The sequence below is a fragment of the Haliotis rufescens genome, unplaced genomic scaffold (genome assembly GCF_023055435.1).
Source record: "Haliotis rufescens isolate VD_foot unplaced genomic scaffold, xgHalRufe1.0.p SCAF_67, whole genome shotgun sequence".
NCBI lineage: Eukaryota > Metazoa > Mollusca > Gastropoda > Lepetellida > Haliotidae > Haliotis > Haliotis rufescens.
The window spans coordinates 1946935-1974023 of record NW_025964358.1 but is presented as its reverse complement, the minus strand read 5'-3'; the positions used below and the strand labels follow the sequence as shown (position 1 = coordinate 1974023).

The window sequence follows — 27089 nt, the reverse complement described above, 5'->3', positions numbered from 1 at the left end:
CTTGTAGTGACACGCAAACTGTGTCCGACACTTCTCGCATTGCTTGTCTCGGTAATTCCCTTTCAACAAATTGACGCCCCATAGTTGTGAACGTCTCTATTCCTACGATGAATAAGATGGTACGCAATCAACTTTGCCTGACCACCGAACTCACTTTGAACGATTCTAAAAATTAAAATTGTTATAGGCAGTTTTCGAAATTGCTGCCTTCCCGCTAGTTAATTGACAGTGACTTTTAAATTGGGCAAGTAACATATCCATCAGGCTCGCTCGACTGTCTAGTTGAAAAATCTAGTCAATACACAGTTATTTCTCATCAAGTCAGTTAAGGTGTCAATTAATGTTAAAGTCTGCTGTCATTTTGTTTCATTTCGTAGTTTACATACCTGTCAACTCTCACTCATCTCGCGTGAGTCTCACGCATTTATCACCTATGTCACGCTCACACGCAAGGTTGAGAAATTCTCACGCATTCATATAAAATGTAGATAAAATATTTCTCTTTCGATTTATCGCGATTGCAACCAACACGACGAGAACAAACATCATTCAAAATCAGTTTTCGCCTCCCTCCCTCATTTAGACATCCAGGGGTTGACAGCTATGAGTTTATCGGAAGGCCACGCGAAGTAGTACACTGTAGGTTTTGTTTCGTTTGTTGTTTAACACCGCACTCCGCAATATTCCAGCTATATGTCGGCGGTCTGTAATTAATCGAGTCTGGACTAGACAATCTTGTGATTGACATCATAAGCATAGATCCACGCAATTGGGATACGATTTCATGCATCAACCAAGTCAGACTTTTAGTTTTGTCATTAATTGGAACACATTGGAAACATCTCTTCTTAGCATACTTCTCTTTATGTTTCTATGGTTTGCGTTGCTTTTGGTGGTGAGTATATAGTGACCCGCATGCGTGCGTGTGTGTGTGCGTGCTTGTATTAGTCCGGACTAATGGCGATTTTATAGTGCTAGCCCACTGAACATGAATACCCCACTCAGACACACCTCCATCAGCTACATCAGCTCCATCAGCCACCAACTCCGGAGTTATCTCAGTGCCAGGCAGGGTAACATGTTCCATCTTGTTTTGTTTCTTTGTTTGTTGTTTAACGCCGCACTCGGCAATATTCCAGCTATATGTCGGCGGTCTGTAATTAATCGAGTCTGGACTAGACAATCTTGTGATTGACATCATAAGCATTGATCCACGCAACTGGGATACGATTTCATGCATCAACCAAGTCAGCGAGCCTGACCAGAAAATCCCCCACAGTCATCTCTTACAAGTATGGGTTGCTGAAGAACAATTCTAACCTGGATCTTTAGGGACGAGTCCTATTACAGCATAATGTTTGACACAAACCCGAAGTGACATGGTGAGTTAGGTTCAAAGTCGTTTTCAAGATTATTCAACTTGTACTCACCGTCAAAAGAAACGCGAAGACCATACATGTTAATTTATGAAGAATTACTCATTTTCAAGAGATATTAAATTGGTACGATGCTCAAATGAGACTGTATGTGAACCGGTGCTCATGAACACATCACATGTGACGCCATAGATCCATAACTGTTTGTTTGTCGTTTAACGCCGCACTCAGCAATATTCCAGCTATATGACGGCGGTCTGTAAATAATCGAGTCTGGACCAGACAATCCAGTGATTAATATCATGAGCATCGATCCACGCATTTGGGATACGATGACATGTATCAACCAAGTCAGCGAGCCTGACCACCCGATCCCTTTAGTCGCCTTTTACGACAAGCATAGTCACCTTTTACGGCAAGCATAAGCATAGTCACCTGTTTGGCAACCATGGGTTGCTATTCTACCCCGGAATCTTCACGGGTAAGATCAATGACTGAGATGCACGACTTGTCTGTGCAGGATCAGGTGTAAAGTGTGGAAATCACATGCAGCATATCTTGATAAGAATAAAGTTATATGACGGTGGTCTGTCATTAATCGAGTCTGGATCAGACAATCCTGTGATTGACATCATGAACATAGATCCATGCAATTGGGATCATGACATGCATCAACTAAGTCAGCGAGCCTGGCCACCCGATCCCGTTAGTCGTTTCTTGCGACAAGCAAAGTCGCACAAGGTTCTGAAGACCTTTTCTACCCTTGATCTTCACGGGTCTCCATCTTCTAAAGTCTTTCGGTAAGGTAAGACGCAGCTAGAAGATCTCAATACCTTCTGGGCAGACCTCAAAGTGACTTAAACGTTCCCCACTGTGTTGAAATCCAGACTAGGAACCGTGCACATAAACCACGGACCACAACAGTGGACAATTTGGGCTTCCATCTCAAGATCATCAAATCTTGACAGCCCGGAAAAACAGAGCAGCACTACAGTACAGCTGGGCCACCCAGGAGTGAGTGAGTGAGTGAGTATGGTTTTACCCCCCTTTTTAGCAATATTCCAGCAATATCACTGCGGGGGACACCAGAAATGGCCTATACACATTGTACCCATGTCGGGAATCGAGCCCGGGTGTTTGGCGTGACGAGCGAACACTTTAACCACTAGGCTACCAGAGCCCCTGGGCCACCCATGACCCCTCTTGATTATAGACCTACCCTGAAGAGTACTCATGTGGAATGCAGTCACTACAAAGCCAGAACAGTCTTAATTGTTGTTTATTTCAATGTTTTGAAGTTACTGAATTATGTATATACATACAAGATACATGATGGTTGGGGAAAACAAATAAAGAACTTTAGGTTCTTGATAATGACTAAGTAGGGTTTTATGTCACTTTTAGCAATATTCCAGCAAAATCACTGCGGGGGACACCAGAAATGGGCTTTACACATTGTACCCATGTCGGGAATCGAACCCAGGCCTCCAGCGAGACTAGCAAACGCTTTAACAACTAGGCTACCCCACTGCCCGATTCTTGATCATGTGTTATTGTCTAATACGAATGAATAAATTCTATTTTTTGTATTAAATGTAAAATTTGTTTTCATAAAATACTTTAGTTCATATAAAAAATGAATTTGTTTATGAAAGAATATTCACAAATAATTATACACAGAAATTGATGTATTGCTGGCACCACGTACAGTGAAACCTGCTTATTCCAGCCAGTACACTTCTGGGGAATGTCCAGATTAACAAACCATGTGTACAGATGGATTTTCTTTTATACATAAGAATACATCCCCAAGACTGAAAATTGGGTTTCCAGTTTAAGAGGGTCCGGTCTAATAAGGATTCACAGAAAGTGTTCACAATACTGTCACAATAAGACTTCCAGAGTTTATCAACTGATTTTACAAATATCAACTAACATCTAGATCTAAACAGATTACACCTGCATGTTAACAAAACATGAGTTTTATTGATTCAGTGAGGTTTTAGCAATAGTCCAGCTGACAACTGGTCCACCACATCATTTAAAACCTTCAAATATATCTCCATACATACTGAATATTTCCAGCAAACCCTGGACGTAAATAAACCGATGTGTAAATGTGTAACCCGAGCTGTGTACATTCTCATAAGCAATGATTGGTCTATATCTTATAAGCAATGATTGGTCTATATCTTATAAGTAATGATCGGTCTATATATTATCTACACAATCTCATAGCTGCAAATGAGGGCTTCACATTAAATGCAAACATAATTTTAGTGGCCAATAAAATATAAGAAATTATTTACATGCAAATGTACAAATATGTTATCTAACCTTTCAGAAACATGAATCAATATTTGACTCATCTGTAAACTTGTCTGGGGGCCACTACAAAACTGACTTACAACAGCCATAGTTTGTTATTTAACACATTCAGCAATATTCCCGTTATATGACCAGTGCCCTGTAAATAATCAAGCCTGGACCAGATAATCGAGTGATTAATATTCATGAGCAAACAATCCGTATCGTCGGGGTACATTGACTGTGCTATGAGTGAGTGAATATTGTTTTATGCCAGATTTAGTGGTATTCCAGTCCTATAACAGATGGGGAATCCAGAGATGGACTTCACACATTGTTCCGACATCAGCCAAGAGACTAACACAATCCTGGACACTTGTTTATATGACATTACTATTGGGTAGAGGCACATCTACGCGAACACTCCCTTGTTTTGACAGCCTCTGCCAGGAAACATTGATTACACAAATACAAATATCTACTCTAATCTTGTGATGGTGTCATTACCACAGCTGTCTAAAGAAGATACTAAAATGAGGATTTGGTGTCGTCATATGCTCATGCTATCAACCACTGGTTTATCTAGTCGACTTGATTATTCTCAAATATTAGTGTCAGTCACCACATATCAAGGTGAGTGTGCCCTTGACCTGAAGTCCATGAGGTGTTTTGGACCTCTTCCTCCCTGGAGTGAGTGAGTATTGTTCTACGCCGCTTTTAGCAATATTCCAGCAATATCATGGCGGGGGACACCAGAAATGGGCTTCACACATTGTACCCATGTCGGGAATCGAACCCGGGTCGTCGGCGTGACGAGCGAACGCTTTAACCAGTAGGCTACCCGACCGCCCCATTCCTCCCTGTGATGTAACTGTGATGCTGCCTTAACCGATATTCAAATGGCAAACCAAGAATCAGTTTCACACATGGGAATCAAACCCAGGTGTTCATCCTGACAAGCCAACGCTTTACCAACTGGGCTATCCCACTATGAAGGAAGTCATTAATTCAGATCACACAGATCAACAACAAATGGTAAATAAGTCTGTATACTGCTCCATCTCCACATGAACACACCAAGCTCCGTCGTAACAAGCACTTCAATGCATAAATTATGTAACAGTGTGATGCAACTGTCTCTTTCAACACCTGAGAACAACAATCCTCTTCTCCACAAAATGACCTTCCAGTACTTCATTTACATAAGGGTCACAATTGCTTGAGTTGAGTGTCCAAGTTCTTGCCATCCTAACCAAATATTAATCCCGAGTTGTTATTTCATTTGAGGACGAAGAGGCCATCAAAAAGTTTTGTAAGATTGACTTCAGAATATGCGTTAGTCTTGAGCCAGCTGCCGACAGTGTCTTTCAGAGTCTTGTAGGATGACTTGTACACACCCACGGCGTTCTCCCCTCGAGCGTTCTTCTGGCCAGGCTCTGCAGTCAAAAGGTAAGTTCATCATATAAGGGATAGTGGTATCGATGTGCTGAACCAGCCTGTGAAATTTGGTATTACGAGCCCATAAATATGCAATGTGGTCACCTAGCAGGTACTACTTTTAGTATTGATTGATTGAGTTTGGTTTTAGGCCGCTTTTAGCAATATTCCAGCAATATCACGGCGGGGGACACCAGAAATGGGCTTCACACATTGTGTTTACATGAAAGAGAATGAGACTTTTCAACTTTTCAACACTTGCTTGTTTTGGACTTGTGAAAACACTAAACCAAAAGGTGAGGCTAAAATATGTCAAAATGGTTTAAGAGGTTTTATGGAAGCATGTATCAATTGTTGCATCAATGGAGTGCCTGTGAGTGCCTGTGAGAGACGTAAGTGCCTGTGAGAGACGTGTGTGCCTGTGAGAGCTTGTGTGAGCCATGAATGCCTGTGTGTGCCTGTAAGAGCCTGTGGGAGCCTCTGTGTGCCTTCGAGTATCTGTAAGAGCCGGTGTGTGCCTGTGAGAGCCTATGGGTGTCTGTGAGTGCCATGAGAGCCTGTGTGTGCCTGTGAGTGTCTGTGAGAGCCTGTGTGTGCCTGAGAGCCTGTGTGCCTGAGAGCCTGTGAGTGTCTGTGAGAGCCTGTGTGCCTGAGAGCCTGAGTGTGCCTGTGAGAGCCTGTCTGTGCCTGTGAGAGCCTGTGTGTGCCTGTGAGAGCCTGTGTGTGCCTGTGAGAGCCTGTGTGTGCCTGTGAGAGCCTGTCTGTGCCTGTGAGAGCCTGTGTGTCCCTGTGAGAGCCACGACTTCCTGCGAGTGCCTGTGAGAGCCTGGGAGTGTCTGTGTGTGCCTGTGAGAGCCTGTGTGTGCCTGTGATTGCCAGTGAGAGCCTGTGAGAGCCTGTGATCTGAGTACAACTTACTTGAGTCTTGCAGCAGTGAGATGGCCTTCTCTGTGTCGAAGATGAACTGGTAGAAACACAGCTGTGTGTACAGTGCCGAGTCTGTGAACTGAGATAAGGAATCGGGTACGTGATCCATGCAGTTGATTGTGGAATGTTTTTCAGCACATTTTCTTAACTCAGAGGAATCTTAAAATCGTTTTTTGAGATTACAGTCAATGCAATAATATGAAACTAAGCATTATCTTAATTGGTCCTGTTATCACTGTGATACATCTACAAAACCATACCTAAACTTAGATATTAGTTGTTTCATGAATTTGGAAATACATAATAACAATGTGGAAAATGTTGTATCATTTGCTGCAAACTTGGGGCTGAATATCGACCTCCGACTAAATCATTCTTATTTTTCGATCATGAGTTTGAAATCAACAATCAAACAGTGTTTGGACTAGATCTACATTCAACATTCTGCCTTTATACGAACGAGCCCTCGGTACATCGGAAGCTATGAGTTATTGACGTGTTTGTTACCTCGGGCTGCAGGATCCCCCGGTGACACATTCCGCACACCGGATGCCCTCTCTGGAACATCAGCGGAGTCTTCCGTGTCCGAGCCCCGCACGCCGAATCCTCACACTTCAACCAGCCCTGGAACAGTGGAAGCTCATGTTCAAGAAGTGTCCTACTTCAAGACTAAACCGATGTGTCAGTTTCATCTATCTTAACGGCAAGTTTTGTTAACCACAATGTGAACAGTATTTCCGTTTTATCATAGTGAGTCATGTTACTGTGGAAAACGTAAACTGATGCAGGTGATCAGCGTCTACCACTCTGGTGTGATCCAGGCAAGGGAATTCACTGACTTTAAGAGTACAGTTTCCACCCTTGAATCAACAACTGGTTCCTAAACAAAAATGGCATCTGGCATACTGATTTCATTACATTGCAGGATTTGCAGAGCAAATATTTTCAAATATCTTCATGTTTTTAATCAAAGTCCTCAAAAGATTTGATGCACTTTGCGAGGTAAGATCCATTTTATTCCAATATAGATCTTGATTATTGATCGGATTATCGAGACTGGACGCCGCCATTTTGTTTGAAACAAATGCAAGTGACATGAGAGGTGAAATCTGATTGGTCAATAGGAAGGACATAGAAGGGTCATAACTTGTAATAGCCACTGGTGATGCTACAATTGAGCCCAGAAATTCCAGCCTAAGTCAGCAAGGGTGGAAACTGGACTTTCACAGTCAGTTAATTTCCTTGCCTAAGATGTAATCCACGATGTAGACATAATGTCCCTTTGTAATGATGAGCGTATATAGCTGGACTTGCCTCGTAGTAACACTTGACGTGTTTCCTGATGGCCAGCACGAGCCTGTTCTGAATCTGGGGGATGTACTCGTTGGGCACCATCTTGCACTGGGGGTTGGAGCACTTGGACAGTGAGCACTCCAGGGGGCTGTCCTGTAACACAGACACAGTGACGGAGTGAAGGAAGGAGGAAGGTGGGATTGAGTGAAGGAATGAGAAAAGGAGTAAATGAATTAGTGAGTGAAATGAGTGGAAGGTTGAGTGAGTGAGTGAATGAATGAATGAATGAATGAATGAATGAATAAGAAAAGGAGTGAGTGAAGGAATGAGATCTAGTTGGGTGGGTGTGATTGAATGAGAGTAAGTGAAGGAATGAGTGAGGTATTCAAGCCATATTGCAGTGCTGGGCGTAAATTGTGATGTCAGAAAGGAAGGGTCAGTGAGTGAGGGAGTAAGTGATTGCTGTTGAATGGAGCAGTTACCAATATTACAGCCAGATACTGACAGCTCTTATATAAAACTATGTCTTTTGACACAAAATAATGATCTTGAAATGCTAAATAGAGTGTTCAGGAAATGAAATGTTCACAAAACCACTTTTTCTCAGACAACTTGTTTGAGCCATTCGGATAAAGAGAGCCACGCACCGTTCCAAGAAAAACACCATCCATGATTATTTCCCTTCCGCAGTCCGCTGCCGGACATTTGACCTTGAACCTGTCGCAATCCTTGTAGCGTTCCTCCTCCGACATCTGTGTTCCTCCCAGGAGAGCATCATCATCGTCGTTGTCATGGTGCTGAGTCTGATGGCGGTAGCCCGTTGGGTCAAGACCTGTGGGTACAAATGGAGTGAGTGAGTGAGTTGTGTTTGATGCCGCTTTTAACAGTATTCCAGTCATATCACGGCATGTCAGCTTAATGTGGGAGGAAAGCCCCAAGTGATGCAGGTCTCAGACTTTGGAGAAACATACAAGCACGGTTATGCAGGGTTAGAACTTAACACTAGCCCGCTAGCCCGGGGCTAGTATAAACTTCTGCGGGTGAGTAAAAACGTCCACATTTCCCCTGTGTTTTAACATTACAAGGGCATTTATCTTTACCCGGGCTAGTAAAGCTTTTCAGTTTAGTTCTAACCCTGGTATAGTGCTGACAAACCTAGAAACATAATCGGGGTGAACCAGGATTCGAACCTGGGTATAAATGGAGAAATAGAAAGGTTAGTACGTTCTCCATATTTCCGGCGTTTGTATTTCGGTTAACCTACACCAATGCCTGGATCAATTCCCGGGGTTCTTGTGATCTCAAATGACCCAACTTTGATTTTCATTTGCATTTTACCGACCAATCAAATGTCAAGATAATCAAATAGGAAATGGGTAAGGGAGGTAAGCGATTGTAGTGCCACGACTATCATATCTCCCCTACTTTAACATAGAGGTAGTGAGTGAGTATGGTTTTACGCCGCTTTTAGCAATATTCCAGCAATATCACGGCGGGGGACACCAGAAATGGGCTTCACACATTGTACCCATGTCGGGAATCGAACCCGGGTGTTCGGCGTGACGAGTGAACGCTTTAACCACTAGGCTACCCGACCGCCCCTAACATAGAGGTAAGATAGTCGTAGGGCTACAATGGCTTTACGAAACGGCCCCTAGACCCCATCCTGGAAGGTAACGGGTCCCAAAACACTTGTTTCAAGGGTCCTCTGAGAAGACACGTTCAGAGGATCCTCTCAGCATGCACTGCACTAGGGAGCAGTTATTGAATTCTTTCAGGGAGCATTAATTTTTAGATTCAAGATTTGTTATTGACAAGGTGGAGCCCCCTGTGTCCCCCTCACCTAGACACTGGGCCAGGTGGGCAGCGTCGGTCCCCTCGATGGGGTCACAGAGTCGCGCCACCACGGGGTGCACCTGCTGGGCCAGGTAGTACTTGGTGTCTGAAACAAACAACAGGATCTGTTATAACAACTGACTGTCAAGCTGGTGCCAATTAACGATGATGATGATGATGTTGTTGTTGTTGTTGTTGTTGTTGATGATGATGTTGTTGTTGATGATGATGATGATGATGATGTTGTTGATGATGATGGTGATGATGTTGTTGTTGATGATGATGATGATTATGTTGTTGTTGGTGATGTTGATGATGATGGTGATGATGTTGTTGTTGATGATGATGATGATGATGATGATGGTGATGATGTTGTTGATGATGATGATGATGATGATGTTGTTGGTGGTGGTGATGATGATGATGATTAATAATGTGCCAGATTCCATCTACCAAGTGATTGCTCATGGCGCTACATTATTGGCTTTGAGTCCCCACATGGGTTCATGCCGATATAGTATTAAACAATGAAATGTTTAATTATCAAAATAGAGACAAAATACTTTATTAGCAGCATCAAATAATCATGGCGGATTGGTGTCCGGTATAATGCATGTGTACCTATACTTTGTGTCAGGTCTAAAATAACTGAGTCCTCAGGATATGTTATAAGAACTGACTATGAAGCTTGTGCCAATTAACAATGATGATGATGATGAATAGACAGCATATGATGAGATCCACAGACTCACATCCTACAAGGATGTCATACTATTCTGGATGCAGCATGACCTCACTCACCTATTTTAAGGTTGTCTCCCTTCGCTAGCTCTTCAGGGTGGTAGGCTCGCTGAGATGGCGGCAAGTTGGACCCATCCTGTAATCACCCAGGTCACAACATAAGTAACAGCCTTCCAGGACACCTTGTCCAGGGATTATTATCAATACCAAACTTAGCGCCGTTGGCAGTTATATTGGGGGAAAGAGTTAAAATTGGATTTTTACTGTAATTTCTTATATTCGTAAATTCAGCCATTTTAACATTGAATTTCTTACATTCCATTCAATGCAATAATATAAAACTAAGTTCTAAAGCCTCTTCCGGTTCATGGGTCCTGTCATCAGTCAACAAACTCGACCAAGGATCCCATCACACTGGTGGAGTATTTCGCCGACTAAGGGACCCCCTACCTGGCAGATGATGTAGGAGATGGTGTCTCCCGCCCGCATGCGCTTGCCTCCCTTGCTGTTGAGTCGCAGCGCCACCTGGACGTGAGGAAGACTCTTCTTGTCCGGGTAATCCTCGGGGTTCTTTGTCAGTTGCTGCAACACACAACGTCCATTTATCCCACAAATATGAAGAAAAATATATTCATCATTTAGCAACGGTCCATCAATATCATGACACATCTGGATTCATGATCAGCATCATATATTTCATGACCTCAAGACCGTAATCTGCATCATATATTTCATGACTCAAGACCGTAATCTGCATCATATATTTCATGACCTCAAGACCGTAATCTGCATCATATATTTCATGACCTCAAGACCGTAATCTGCATCATATATTTCATGACCTCAAGACCGTAATCTGCATTATATATTTCATGACTCAAGACCGTAATCTGCATCATATATTTCATGACCTCAAGACCGTAATCTGCATCATATATTTCATGACCTCAAGACCATAATCTTCATCATATATTTCATGACCTCAAGACCGTAATCTGCATCATATATTTCATGACTCAAGACCGTAATCTGCATCATATATTTCACGACCTCAAGACCGTAATCTGCATCATATATTTCATGACTCAAGACCGTAATCTGCATCATATATTTCATGACCTCAAGACCGTAATCTGCATCATATATTTCATGACCTCAAGACTGTAATCTGCATCATATATTTCATGACCTCAAGACCGTAATCTGCATCATATATTTCATGACCTCAAGACTGTAATCGGCATCATATATTTCATGACCTCAAGACCGTAATCTGCATCATATATTTCATGACCTCAAAACCGTAATCTGCATCATATATTTCATGACCTCAAGACCGTAATCTGCATCATATATTTCATGACTCAAGACCGTAATCTGCATCATAAATTTCATGACCTCGGTATTGTATATTTCGTTAACCTCAGTATCATAATCTGCATTGTATATTTTGTGACGTTAGTGTGGTAACCCATGCTGACAGTCAGCGCCAGACTCTACCTTGGTGATGTGGAACAGCTCTACAGGGATTTCGTTGTTGGCCACTTTCTCTCCCACCTCAATCAGCTTGCCGTGTATGGTCTCCACAAGCGTCTCTCGTGTCTCTCCGGAGAGAATCTGACTCACAACAAACCTGAAGAACAAATTCATATAGGTGGCTGTGAGTTTTCTCAGAGACAGGAAACTGTTCTGTCTTGCAAGGCAAACTCCCACATAAAAGAACATGTGATCATAAACTGAGCCACTAGCTCAAAGTAACAGTTCATTCATATTTTAGTTAGCCAAGAGCCAAATAGTCAGCAGTTTAGTCGAGCTCTGTACTTTAGTCATTTCCCTTAAACACACACTCACAGTAAACCTGTCTGTGCCTACATCGCTAAGGTACACTCACAGTACACCTGTCTGTGCCTACATCGCTAGAGTACACTCACAGTACACCTGTCTGTGCCTACATCTCTAGAGTACACTCACAGTACACCTGTCTGTGCCTACATCGCTAGAGTACACTCACAGTACACCTGCCTGTGCCTACATGTATAGAGTACACTCACAGTACACCTGCCTGTGCCTACATCTCTAGAGTACACTCACAGTACACCAGTCTGTGCCTACATGTATAGAGTACACTCACAGTACACCAGTCTGTGCCTACATCTCTAGAGTACACTCACAGTACACCAGTCTGTGCCTACATCGCTAGAGTACACTCACAGTACACCAGTCTGTGCCTACATCGCTAGAGTACACTCACAGTACACCTGTCTGTGCCTACATCTCTAGAGTACACTCACAGTACACCAGTCTGTGCCTACATCGCTAGAGTACACTCACAGTACACCAGTCTGTGCCTACATCGCTAGAGTACACTCACAGTACACCTGTCTGTGCCTACATCTCTAGAGTACTCACAGTACACCTGTCTGTGCCTACATCGCTAGAGTACACTCACAGTACACCAGTCTGTGCCTACATCGCTAGAGTACACTCACAGTACACCTGTCTGTGCCTACATCTCTAGAGTACACTCACAGTACACCAGTCTGTGCCTACATCGCTAGAGTACACTCACAGTACACCAGTCTGTGCCTACATCGCTAGAGTACACTCACAGTACACCTGTCTGTGCCTACATCTCTAGAGTACTCACAGTACACCTGTCTGTGCCTACATCGCTAGAGTACACTCACAGTACACCAGTCTGTGCCTACATCGCTAGAGTACACTCACAGTACACCTGTCTGTGCCTACATCTCTAGAGTACACTCACAGTACACCAGTCTGTGCCTACATCGCTAGAGTACACTCACAGTACACCAGTCTGTGCCTACATCGCTAGAGTACACTCACAGTACACCTGTCTGTGCCTACATCTCTAGAGTACTCACAGTACACCTGTCTGTGCCTACATCTCTAGAGTACACTCACAGTACACCTGTCTGTGCCTACATCTCTAGAGTACTCACAGTACACCTGTCTGTGCCTACATCGCTAGAGTACACTCACAGTACACCTGTCTGTGCCTATATTGCTAGAGTACACTCACAGTACACCTGTCTGTGCCTACATCTCTAGAGTACTCACAGTACACCTGTCTGTGCCTACATCGCTAGAGTACACTCACAGTACACCAGTCTGTGCCTACATCGCTAGAGTACACTCACAGTACACCTGTCTGTGCCTACATCTCTAGAGTACACTCACAGTACACCAGTCTGTGCCTACATGTATAGAGTACACTCACAGCACACCAGTCTGTGCCTACATCGCTAGAGTACACTCACAGTACACCAGTCTGTGCCTACATCGCTAGAGTACACTCACAGTACACCTGTCTGTGCCTACATCGCTAGAGTACACTCACAGTACACCTGCCTGTGCCTACATCTCTAGAGTACACTCACAGTACACATGTCTGTGCCTACATCGCTAGAGTACACTCACAGTACACCAGTCTGTGCCTACATCTCTAGAGTACACTCACAGTACACCAGTCTGTGCCTACATCGCTAGAGTACACTCACAGTACACATGTCTGTGCCTACATCGCTAGAGTACACTCACAGTACACCAGTCTGTGCCTACATCTCTAGAGTACACTCACAGTACACCAGTCTGTGCCTACATCGCTAGAGTACACTCACAGTATACCAGTCTGTGCCTACATCGCTAGAGTACACTCACAGTACACCTGTCTGTGCCCACACCTCTAGAGTACACTCACAGCACACCTGTCTGTGCCTACATCTCTAGAGTACTCACAGTACACCTGTCTGTGCCTACATCTCTACAGTACACCTGTCTGTGCCTACATCGCTAAGGTACACTCACAGTAAACCTGTCTGTGCCTACATCGCTAAGGTACACTCACAGTAAACCTGTCTGTGCCTACATCGCTAAGGTACACTCACAGTAAACCTGTCTGTGCCTACATCGCTAAGGTACACTCACAGTAAACCTGTCTGTGCCTACATCGCTAGAGTACACACACAGTAAACCTGTCTGTGCCTACATCTCTAGAGTACACTCACAGTACACCTGCCTGTGCCTACATAGCTAGAGTACACTCACAGTACACCTGCCTGTGCCTACATCGCTAGAGTACACTCACAGTACACCTGTCTGTGCCTACATCTCTAGAGTACACTCACAGTACACCAGTCTGTGCCTACATGTATAGAGTACACTCATAGTACACGTCTGTGCCTACATGTATAGACTACACTCACAGTACACCTGTCTGTGCCTATATTGCTAGAGTACACTCACAGTACACCTGCCTGTGCCTACATCTCTAGAGTACACTCACAGTACACCTGTCTGTGCCTACATCGCTAGAGTACACTCACAGTACACCTGTCTGTGCCTATATTGCTAGAGTACACTCACAGTACACCTGTCTGTGCCTATATTGCTAGAGTACACTCACAGTACACCTGTCTGTGCCTACATCGCTAGACTACACTCACAGTACACCTGTCTGTGCCTATATTGCTAGAGTACACTCACAGTACACCTGTCTGTGCCTACATCTCTAGAGTACACTCACAGTACACCTGTCTGTGCCTACATCGCTAGAGTACACTCACAGTACACCTGCCTGTGCCTACATCTCTAGAGTACACTCACAGTACACCTGTCTGTGCCTACATCGCTAGAGTACACTCACAGTACACCTGCCTGTGCCTACATCTAGAGTACACTCACAGTTCACCTGTCTGTGCCTACATCTCTAGAGTACACTCACAGTACACCAGTCTGTGCCTACATCGCTAGAGTACACTCACAGTACACCTGTCTGTGCCTACATCTCTAGAGTACACTCACAGTACACCTGTCTGTGCCTACATCGCTAGAGTACACTCACAGTACACCTGCCTGTGCCTACATCTAGAGTACACTCACAGTAAACCTGTCTGTGCCTACATCTAGAGTACACACACAGTAAACCTGTCTGTGCCTACATCGCTAGAGTACACTCACAGTACACCTGTCTGTGCCTACATCTCTAGAGTACACTCACAGTACACCTGTCTGTGCCTACATCGCTAGAGTACACTCACAGTACACCTGCCTGTGCCTACATCTAGAGTACACTCACAGTAAACCTGTCTGTGCCTACATCTAGAGTACACTCACAGTACACCTGCCTGTGCCTACATCTAGAGTACACTCACAGTAAACCTGTCTGTGCCTACATCGCTAGAGTACACTCACAGTACACCTGTCTGTGCCTACATCTCTAGAGTACACTCACAGTACACCAGTCTGTGCCTACATCGCTAGAGTACACTCACAGTACACATGTCTGTGCCTACATCTCTAGAGTACACTCACAGTACACCTGCCTGTGCCTACATCTCTAGAGTACACTCATAGTACACCTGTCTGTGCCTACATCGCTAAGGTACACTCACAGTACACCTGTCTGTGCCTACATCTCTAGAGTACTCACAGTACACCAGTCTGTGCCTACATCTCTAGAGTACACTCACAGTACACCTGTCTGTGCCTACATCGCTAGAGTACACTCACAGTACACCTGCCTGTGCCTACATCTAGAGTACACTCACAGTAAACCTGTCTGTGCCTACATCGCTAGAGTACACTCACAGTACACCTGTCTGTGCCTACATCTCTAGAGTACACTCACAGTACACCTGTCTGTGCCTACATCGCTAGAGTACACTCACAGTACACATGTCTGTGCCTACATCGCTAGAGTACACTCACAGTACACCTGTCTGTGCCTACATCTCTAGAGTACACTCACAGTTCACCTGTCTGTGCCTACATCGCTAGAGTACACTCACAGCACACCTGTCTGTGCCTACATCGCTAAGGTACACTCACAGTACACCTGCCTGTGCCTACATCGCTAGAGTACACTCACAGTACACCTGTCTGTGCCTACATCGCTAAAGTACACTCACGGTACACCTGTCTGTGCCTACATCGCTAAGGTACACTCACAGCACACCTGTCTGTGCCTACATCGCTAAGGTACACTCACAGCACACCTGTCTGTGCCTACATCGCTAGAGTACACTCACAGTACACCTGTCTGTGCCTACATCGCTAAAGTACACTCACGGTACACCTGTCTGTGCCTACATCGCTAGAGTACACTCATAGTACACCTGCCTGTGCCTACATCGCTAAGGTACACTCACGGTACACCTGCCTGTGCCTACATCGCTAGAGTACACTCACAGCACACCTGTCTGTGCCTACATCGCTAGAGTACACTCACAGTACACCTGCCTGTGCCTACATCGCTAGAGTACACTCACAGTACACCAGTCTGTGCCTACATGTATAGAGTACACTCACAGTACACATGTCTGTGCCTACATGTATAAACTACAATCACAGTAGACCTGCCTGTGCCTACATTGCTAGAGTACACTCACAGTACACCTGTCTGTGCCTACATCGCTAGAGTACACTCACAGTACACATGTCTGTGCCTACATGTATAGAGTACACTCACAGTACACATGTCTGTGCCTACATGTATAGACTACAATCACAGTAGACCTGCCTGTGCCTACATTGCTAGAGTACTCACAGTACACCTGACTGTGCCTACATCGCTAGAGTACACTCACAGTACACCTCACTGTGCCTACATCTCTAGAGTACTCACAGTACACCTGCCTGTGCCTACATCGCTAGAGTACACTCACAGTACACCAGTCTGTGCCTACATCGCTAGAGTACACTCATAGTACACCTGTCTGTGCCTACATCTCTAGAGTACACTCACAGTACACCTGTCTGTGCCTACATTGCTAGAGTACACTCACAGTACACCAGTCTGTGCCTACATCTCTAGAGTACACTCACAGTACACCAGTCTGTGCCTACATCGCTAGAGTACACTCACAGTACACCAGTCTGTGCCTACATCTCTAGAGTACACTCACAGTACACCTGTCTGTGCCTACATCTAGAGTACACACACAGTACACCTGCCTGTGCCTACATCTCTAGAGTACACTCACAGTACACCTGTCTGTGCCTACATCGCTAGAGTACACTCACAGTACACCAGTCTGTGCCTACATCGCTAGAGTACACTCACAGTACACCAGTCTGTGCCTACATCTCTAGAGTACACTCACAGTACACCTGTCTGTGCCTACATCGCTAGAGTACACTCACAGTACACCTGTCTGTGCCTACATCTCTAGAGTACACTCACAGTACACCTGTCTGTGCCTACATTGCTAGAGTACTCACAGTACACCTGCCTGTGCCTACATCTCTAGAGTACACTCACAGTACACCTGCCTGTGCCTACATCGCTAGAGTACACTCACAGTACACCTGTCTGTGCCTACATCTCTAGAGTACACTCACAGTACACCTGCCTGTGCCTACATCGCTAGAGTACACTCACAGTACACCTCACTGTGCCTACATCTCTAGAGTACTCACAGTACACCTCACTGTGCCTACATCGCTAGAGTACACTCACAGTACACCTGCCTGTGCCTACATCTCTAGAGTACTCACAGTACACCTCACTGTGCCTACATCGCTAGAGTACACTCACAGTACACCTGCCTGTGCCTACATCGCTAGAGTACACTCACAGTACACCAGTCTGTGCCTACATGTATAGAGTACACTCACAGTACACATGTCTGTGCCTACATGTATAAACTACAATCACAGTAGACCTGCCTGTGCCTACATTGCTAGAGTACACTCACAGTACACCTGTCTGTGCCTACATCGCTAGAGTACACTCACAGTACACATGTCTGTGCCTACATGTATAGAGTACACTCACAGTACACATGTCTGTGCCTACATGTATAGACTACAATCACAGTAGACCTGCCTGTGCCTACATTGCTAGAGTACTCACAGTACACCTGTCTGTGCCTACATCGCTAGAGTACACTCACAGTACACATGTCTGTGCCTACATGTATAGAGTACACTCATAGTACACGTCTGTGCCTACATGTATAGAGTACACTCACAGTACACCAGTCTGTGCCTACATCGCTAGAGTACACTCACAGTACACCTGTCTGTGCCTACATCGCTAGAGTACACTCACAGTACACCTGTCTGTGCCTACATCTCTAGAGTACACTCACAGTACACCTGTCTGTGCCTACATCGCTAGAGTACACTCACAGTACACCTGTCTGTGCCTACATCGCTAGAGTACACTCACAGTACACCTGTCTGTGCCTACATCTCTAGAGTACACTCACAGTACACCAGTCTGTGCCTACATCGCTAGAGTACACTCACAGTACACCAGTCTGTGCCTACATCGCTAGAGTACACTCACAGTACACCAGTCTGTGCCTACATCTCTAGAGTACACTCACAGTACACCTGTCTGTGCCTACATCTCTAGAGTACACTCACAGTACACCTGTCTGTGCCTACATCGCTAGAGTACACTCACAGTACACCTGTCTGTGCCTACATCGCTAGAGTACACTCACAGTACACCAGTCTGTGCCTACATGTATAGAGTACACTCACAGTAAACCTGTCTGTGCCTACATCTCTAGAGTACACTCACAGTACACCAGTCTGTGCCTACATCGCTAGAGTACACTCACAGTACACCAGTCTGTGCCTACATCGCTAGAGTACACTCACAGTACACCAGTCTGTGCCTACATCTCTAGAGTACACTCACAGTACACCTGTCTGTGCCTACATCTCTAGAGTACACTCACAGTACACCTGTCTGTGCCTACATCGCTAGAGTACACTCACAGTACACCTGTCTGTGCCTACATCGCTAGAGTACACTCACAGTACACCTGTCTGTGCCTACATGTATAGAGTACACTCACAGTACACCAGTCTGTGCCTACATCTCTAGAGTACACTCACAGTACACCAGTCTGTGCCTACATGTATAGAGTACACTCACAGTACACCTGTCTGTGCCTACATCTCTAGAGTACACTCACAGTACACCAGTCTGTGCCTACATGTATAGAGTACACTCACAGTACACCTGTCTGTGCCTACATCTCTAGAGTACACTCACAGTACACCAGTCTGTGCCTACATGTATAGAGTACACTCACAGTACACCTGTCTGTGCCTACATCTCTAGAGTACACTCACAGTACACCTGTCTGTGCCTACATCTCTAGAGTACACTCACAGTTCACCTGTCTGTGCCTACATCTCTAGAGTACACTCACAGTACACCTGCCTGTGCCTACATCGCTAGAGTACACTCACAGTACACCAGTCTGTGCCTACATCTAGAGTACACTCACAGTACACCTGCCTGTGCCTACATCTCTAGAGTACACTCACAGTACACCTGTCTGTGCCTACATGTACGAGTACGACCCGTGAAGATCTTATAGATTAGGTCTTCACCAACCCATGCTTGTCATAAGAGGCGACTAACAGGATTGGGTGGTCAGGCTCGCTGACTTGGTTTTGATGCATGTCATTAACTCATTTGTGTGGATCGATGCTCATAGTGTCACAGACTTGATTATTTACAGATCACCATCATGTAGCTGGAATATTGCTGAGCGCGGCATTAAACAATAAATAAACAAACAAATAAAACAAATGTTTATAGTACACTCAAAGTACATCTGAACGCGCCTACAAGATTTCAACAGACTGGCTTTGGACTAGTAGTTATTGTCTCAGACTGACATACAAAGAGACTCATGACTGTACTTACTTTCCTGCCTCCTTGGACAAATCACACCAGTCCCGCCGGACGATGTCCAGCCCCTTCAGTTCCTCCGACGTGGTGATCTTGCCGTCCGCAGACCGACTCACACTCAGCGCTGCATACTTCTTCTTTTTCAGCAACAGCATCGACTTGAAGACTCCATCGATGTCGATCTCCAGCAGCCGGTACAGCTTGTTCACCTCCGACTTCACCTGTACAGAGTCAGTGAGTGAGTTAGGTGAGGTGGGATGAGGTGGGGTTGGGTGAGGTGAGGTGAAGTGAGATAATGTGAGGTCAGGTGGGGTGAAGTGAGATGAGATGAGGTGAGGTGAGATAAGGTGGGGTGAAGTGAGATGAAGTGAGGTGAGATAAGGTGAGGTCAGGTGGGGTGAAGTGAGATGAGGTGAGGTGGGGTGGGGTTGGGTGAGGTGAGATGGAGTGAAGTGAGGTGAGGTCAGGTGGGGTGAAGTGAGATGAGGTGAGGACAGGTGGGGTGAAGTGAGATGAGGTGAGGTCAGGTCAGGTGGGGTGAAGTGAGGTGAGGTGAGGTGAGGTGAGTTGAGGTGAGGTGAAATGGGGTTTAACGTTGCGTTCAAGATAATTGCACTTATATAGTGATTTGCATGCGTGCTTGCGTTAGTACGGATTGATGCCGATTTATAGTGGTAGCCCACTGATACCATGCTGCAGTTTAACATGAATACTCCGATCAGACACAGTATACTGACTCCAAGCCGACCAGTCCTTGTTTTAGCTCCTTAATGCCAAGCGCCAGACAGGGTAACAACAAGTACCATCTCTTAACGTCTTTTGGTATGACGCGTCCAGAGTGAGTGAGTGAGTATGGTTTTATGCCGCTTTTAGCAATATTCCAGCAATATCACGGCGGGGGACACCAGAAATGGGCTTCACACATTGTACCCATGTCGGGAATCGAACCCGGGTCTTCTGCGTGAGGAGCGAAGACGCGGCCAGAGATCAAACCCCAGACCTTCCGCTCTATGGGCGGAAGCTCTTCCACTAGACCACGGAGGCAGTCCTTGCATGTCTGAAGGACGCAATGCCGCACAGTAAAATGACAATGCCGTAGATTTCAGGGTACCGTAATATCATCAGGAAATACAAGAAAACCAAAAATTAAAAACCACTTAATATGTAATAAACAGCCAGAAATGTTTGAGAAATACATGAGATTTGTTTCCGTCTGTCCACCCTGTAGACAACAGACCAAGTGTTCCACCCGACACAAGATCTCACCTTGTTCCCCAGTTTGAAGACCTGGTCAAGGTCGGTGCAGTTGGAGTTGATCATGATGGAGTCCGTGTCTCCGTAGATGACGTCCAGGTTCATCTGTAGAAGCAGGGGTTTGCACAGTGTGGTTAGGAATTATTTTACATGTTGATGACAAAAGAATCATTTTCCAGCAGCCCCATGCCAGAAGGGGTTTCTATGTGGCACATGCGTCACTATCAGGATGGATATGATCCAACAGCTGAACGGAGGAATGCATCATGAGTTTACAATGAGTGAATGTTGTTTTCCGCCAGTCAGCAATATTCCAGCCATGTCACCTGATTCACTGTTATCAAGTCTTACGATAAGCATAGGTATTTTTTTACCAATTCATCCCCTGAAACCGGACAGGGTTACAAGCAGAACGGATGAATATATTGTGAGTTTACAGTAAGTGAATGTTGTTTTCCGCCACAGTCAGCAATATTCCAGCAATGTCACAGCAACATGTAAATAATCTAGTCTGGACCAGATAAACCAGCAGCGTTAGAAATTGGCACTTGTCCTGTAGTCCTTACCAAACTGCCCAATAGTAAAGGTATCCTAAGGACTAGTAGAAATTGGCCCATTTTAAGGGTTTTGCTATATGCCATCAATATAAGGACTGGTGGACAAAAAGTATTAGTTTCTAACCCTGAGTGTGTCCAGTGGTTGATATGAGGAACATTCCATGACCTCGAGGTACAGTGGCACCTGAATCGAACCACCTGGTTCATTGTAATCAAGTCTTACGATAAGCATTGGGTACTTTGGACCAATTCATCTCCTGAGACCTGACAGGGGTAATGAGCTTACAAGTTGCAAAGACTCCTCTATTCAAGGCAATCAGGAAACTTTCAAGTCTGGTTCTTTGTCCTCATTCCTAATTTACACCGGAATAAAGCAGGGTTTTCCGTTACCTCATAAAACTGGAGGTCATTGATGTCCTACTGTTCTCCAACTTCTCTTTGTGTAACTTACATTTTAATCCACCAAAAAACTCCACTTGATTCAAAAGTTCATTTCATGATAAAATATTGTAAAAAGTGATTCAGGGCTGACCAATCAGCAGGTAATTCTTTTGCTAGCAACAAATGATTTCTCTGAAAGCTGCCAAACATTTTTTTCTTTTAATGGACTGGTCATCTAGTGAAGGCGTGGGTGGGCCGGTGGGATTGGTCTTAGGACTGTATCATACAGTCAAGTCTCGTTAATCCGACACTCTGCTTTATCCGACACAAATGATGGGAACCGATTGATTCAGTGCTATTTAGTCCCGTTAATCCGACATTCTCGCACTCCGACCCCGACACACCTAATTTGCAACGAATTACCGAAATCACTCATTAATCAGTCTCGTTAATCCGACACAGTGGTCAGCGTACTCCGTGGTCATCTGCCCGCGAGTACACAACCCCGTGTTTTGACACGCACTGGCTGCAGAGATTAACTTTAACACTTAACACTTGATGCCGGGATCATAAAGAATTTCAAGCTTTATTATAAGAAACAAATGAAATTACACCTCAACAATGTTGATGCTGAAGAACCACAAGCCCTAGACGTCAAGCGAACAGGGGACTTTGAGAAATGTGCCTTCAAAATGTGAGAAACAGAAAACACTGAATGACTATTTTAAGTAGATGAAGCAAGTTGTTAAGACAGTAGCACTTGCATTTACACGAGGAAACACACGGTTATTATCTATCGTGAAGATGTCCGATTTTCGATCACAAATCACTTAATTTCATTAATCCGACATACTCGTTAATCCGACACAATCATGTGCAACCAACGATGTCGGATTAACGAGACGTGACTGTATTTTGCTGATCCCCTCCACTTATTGTTACACTTGGCCGTGTCCCCACTCCCCTCAATAAATGTCCAGTCCCTAAATAATGTCATTTCTTATTCAAAAATAGAACTGTCATTTTTCATCCACCTCAGTTTTTTTTTCAAAACCCGTCCCCAGCCCCCTTAACCTCACAGACCCACCCAACCCTAAAACAAATTACCAGTCCCTAATATTATCACTATTTTAAAAAGATCAACATGATCAAAAATAACTTACCGCTTGCACAAGGTCCTTAGTCTTCAATAAAATCTAAAAGAAAAAGAAAATTCAAGCTTTAGACATAGCACAAAACACAAAATACAACAAGCTTTAAATACTCCTGTCCCCATCAAAGGTATGTACTACTGAGAGCAAGACTCAAGCCCCTGACGACAAGGTCCGCTGACCACAGGGGCCGCTGACCACAAGGGCCCCTGACCACAAGGGCCCCTGACCACAAGGGCCGCTGACCACAAGGGCCGCTGACCACAAGGGCCCCTGACAAGGGATGCTGACCACAAGGGCCCCTGACCACAAGGGCCGCTGACCACAAGGGCCGCTGACCACAAGGGCCCCTGACAAGGGACGCTGACAACAAGGGACGCTGACCACAAGGGACGCTGACAAGGGACGCTGACCACAAGGGACTCTGACCACAAGGGCCCCTGACAAGGGACGCTGACCACAAGGGACGCTGACCACAAGGGCCCCTGACCACAAGGGACGCTGACAAGGGACGCTGACCACAAGGGACGCTGACCACAAGGGCCCCTGACAAGGGACGCTGACCACAAGGGACGCTGACAACAAGGGACGCTGACCACAAGGGCCCCTGACCACAAGGGCCCCTGACCACAAGGGCCTCTGACCACAAGGGACTCTGACCACAAGGGCCCCTGACAAGGGATGCTGACAACAAGGGCCCCTGACCACAAGGGACGCTGACCACAAGGGCCGCTGACCACAAGGGATGCTGACCACAAGGGACGCTGACAACAAGGGCCCCTGACCACAAGGGCCGCTGACCACAAGGGACGCTGACAACAAGGGCCCCTGACCACAAGGGACGCTGACCACAAGGGACGCTGACAACAAGGGCCCCTGACCACAAGGGATGCTGACCACAAGGGCCCCTGACAAGGGACGCTGACCACAAGGGATGCTGACCACAAGGGCCGCTGACAAGAGATGCTGACAACAAGGGCCCCTGACCACAAGGGCTGCTGACCACAAGGGATGCTGACCACAAGGGACGCTGACCACAAGGGCCCCTGACCACAAGGGACGCTGACAACAAGGGCCGCTGACCACAAGGGCCCCTGACAAGGGACGCTGACAACAAGGGCCCCTGACCACAAGGGACGCTGACCACAAGGGCCTCTGACCACAAGGGCCGCTGACCACAAGGGCCCCTGACAAGGGATGCTGACAACAAGGGCCGCTGACCACAAGGGCTGCTGACCACAAGGGACGCTGACAAGGGCCCCTGACAAGGGATGCTGACCACAAGGGCCTCTGACAAGGTACGCTGACCACAAGGGCCTCTGACAACAAGGGCCCCTGACCACAAGGGCCCCTGACAAGGGACGCTGACAACAAGGGCCCCTGACCACAAGGGCCGCTGACCACAAGGGCCCTTGACAAGGGACGCTGACAACAAGGGCCCCTGACCACAAGGGCCGCTGACCACAAGGGCCCCTGACCACAAGGGCCGCTGACCACAAGGGACGCTGACCACAAGGGACGCTGGAACTTGTTGCAAAGAGTCTGACACTGATAACTATGCTGCTAGCTGACTGATAGAGAAGAGTGGTGTTACCATGGTTACAATTTTGTTTGTTTGTTGTTTTACGCTGCACTCAGCAATATTTCAGCTATATGACGGCAGTCTGTAAATAATCGAGTCTGGACCAGACAATCAAGTGTGACAATATGAGCATCGAGTCTGACAACCAGATCCTGTTAGTCGCCTCTTACGACAAGCATAGTCCAATTTCACGTCGAGCAAGAGTTCCTGAAGACCTATTCTACCCCGGATCTTCACTGGTGCCATGGTTACAAGAGATGATCACTGGCAGCAGTGGTTATCATCAGATACATTCGGGTTTTCTTGGTTTTTTTATGGAATTAGATTTCTAAATTGGTAAATAGCAAAAGGAAGCAGTTTATCACAAGCCTATCTGTGCTATGATCAGCAAATTTTGAACAGTTTGGGTAATGCCCTGGATCAAACACAAAACTCATTTGCATCAAAGTCCAATTTGTTGTCATGGATTTCGGAATAAATATAAAAAATAATGCTAATTTTTTCGGCATATAGGGTGAGGACAAAACCTAACTCTAAAATCCTACTGATCAGAACAAATTATGTTGTGTTCATGATAAGAAACATTCATGCCATAGTTGAATTTCTTCAGAGTCTGGCCATCTTAGAGTTTACAGATCCAAATATACATTATGAGAGAAACAAACACATGGTCAAAACAGTAAGGTCAAATAAAGGTCAAAATTGTAAATATCTTGAAAAGTGAAACGTATGTGTTGGGCTCCACGACTTACTAAACATATCAAATTTCTTAACTTTGGAAAAGAAATGATTCAAACCTCTTGGAAATATTCAGATGTTATCATTGGTGGGAAAAGCATGTTGAGTTTCATCTTCATCAGTTCCTTGGTTCTTTGTACTTGGTACTACATCTTACCCACCACGTTTCAGAGTTAAGAAGATTTATAAACATATTTTTTTTTAAATCAAAGATGGCTAGCTGGCGAGCAGCCATATTGAAATTCCAATTTTGATGACTTGAACAAAGTTGGACCCCCTCACAGTTACAAACATCCATACGAAATTTTAGCTGAATCCATCTGGCCATTTTAGATAAGTCAAACATGTGAAATGCTTATGCGTGACGACAACAGTGAGTGAGTATGGTTTTACGCCGATTTTAGCAATATTCCAGCAATATCACGGTGGGGGACACCACAAAGGGGCTTCACACATTGTACCCATGTCAGGAATCAACCCGGGTCTTCAGTGTGACGAACGAACCCTTTAACCACCAGGCTACCCGACCGCCCCCGTGATGACAACAGATCACAACACAAGCTCATATGGCCTTTCCAACAAAGTGAAAGGCACCATGGCTAGACTGATAGCTGTGTGGTTTGATTAAGAAATAAGGAATAGTTATCATGGTTATGCTCTGAGACCCATTTCCATCCCTCAAACTATTTAAATTTTAACTCACTTTGGAAGGAAATAGTATTTTTATGACAAAACACAGTAAGCTACAACTACCTTAATAACAAAACACAAGATTTATCACACACACAGAAAAAAAAAAAGTTAATTAAAAGTTTAGTTCAGTGAATTTTTCTCAACTATGATCAGTTGTTCTGTCGATAGTGCTACATCCCCAGAATATTGTCACGTACATGGACACAATCTCACGATCATGTCTTTAGTGAGTCTTAAATCTCAACAAAATGGATTCCACAAACCAAGCCAAAGATTCAACCCTTGGACATCATCCAAATTGTATTAACTTTAATAATATGGTGACAAGTCCACGAGCAAAGTCAATGATTTCCACCACAATCTCCTCGCCACGACAACCAAGTGTGAAATGTCTCCGTAATGAAAGCACAACCATGACGATCCCACATCCCTTTCAAGATCAACCTCCCACATCCCCCGACCTTCAGCATCGACTCCAGGTCGTCTTTTCCTATGGGAATACAGTCCACAATTAGAAATAATTTCTCCACGTTGCAAATCCCACTTAACCCTTGTCTTTATTGAGAGCATCACTTGGAAGGAGACGAGGTGATTGTTTGTTTATTCAAGGCTAGTTTCATATTACGAGATCGCCTCACATAAAGGCATTGTTTTAAGCTGAACTTCATGTTGGGAACCTGCTGCTGGCGTTGTTAATCCTTGTTGACGAGCTACCACTTAACAAACAAACAACAGTGAAGACGGACCAGGAAGTGGGACTATTTCAGTTGATGGTGATGGTCTCAAATCTAGACAAACACAGCAAATTGGAGTTAAGGGATTGTGTCAAAACTTTCAAAAGTAAACTTCACGTCATAATTGAACACATTAAATTCTTTAAAAGCATTAATCTGTAGTTCTAGAACAACTCCTTATAAGATGAAGAATGGTTTATTTGAATATAACATCTTGAATTTTAGTGTCGTTAGTTGTAGCTGCGGTCTTCCAGTCAATAGGCATCACACACTATGTGTACAATAGCCCTTACAATTACCTCTCAAAAGGTGAGGTGAGGTGAAATGGGGTAACGTCGCGTCCAAGATTATTGCACTTATATAGCAATGTGCATGTACCTTTATGTATGTGTGTGGCTGC

The 27089-nt window shown here is 45.1% G+C and overlaps 1 protein-coding gene across 2 annotated transcripts in view; it reads right to left on the bottom strand.

The window, feature by feature from the left end:
• Positions 1 to 2637: 2637 nt before the first annotated feature.
• The window catches only part of LOC124116171 (DNA polymerase alpha catalytic subunit-like), an 84532-nt gene continuing 60080 nt past the window's right edge, over positions 2638 to 27089 (bottom strand). For both annotated transcript variants that reach the window (XM_048387142.1, XM_048387141.1), the window contains 12 exons: positions 22955 to 22987; positions 20866 to 20958; positions 19615 to 19820; positions 11418 to 11550; positions 10368 to 10499; positions 9978 to 10053; positions 9184 to 9282; positions 7988 to 8172; positions 7362 to 7493; positions 6555 to 6671; positions 6039 to 6126; positions 2638 to 5119 (listed from right to left, as the gene is read on the bottom strand). In XM_048387142.1, the coding sequence (XP_048243099.1) occupies positions 4962 to 5119; positions 6039 to 6126; positions 6555 to 6671; positions 7362 to 7493; positions 7988 to 8172; positions 9184 to 9282; positions 9978 to 10053; positions 10368 to 10499; positions 11418 to 11550; positions 19615 to 19820; positions 20866 to 20958; positions 22955 to 22987 (1452 nt within the window). In that variant the 3' untranslated portion in view covers positions 2638 to 4961. The remainder of the gene's footprint in view (positions 5120 to 6038; positions 6127 to 6554; positions 6672 to 7361; positions 7494 to 7987; positions 8173 to 9183; positions 9283 to 9977; positions 10054 to 10367; positions 10500 to 11417; positions 11551 to 19614; positions 19821 to 20865; positions 20959 to 22954; positions 22988 to 27089) is intronic.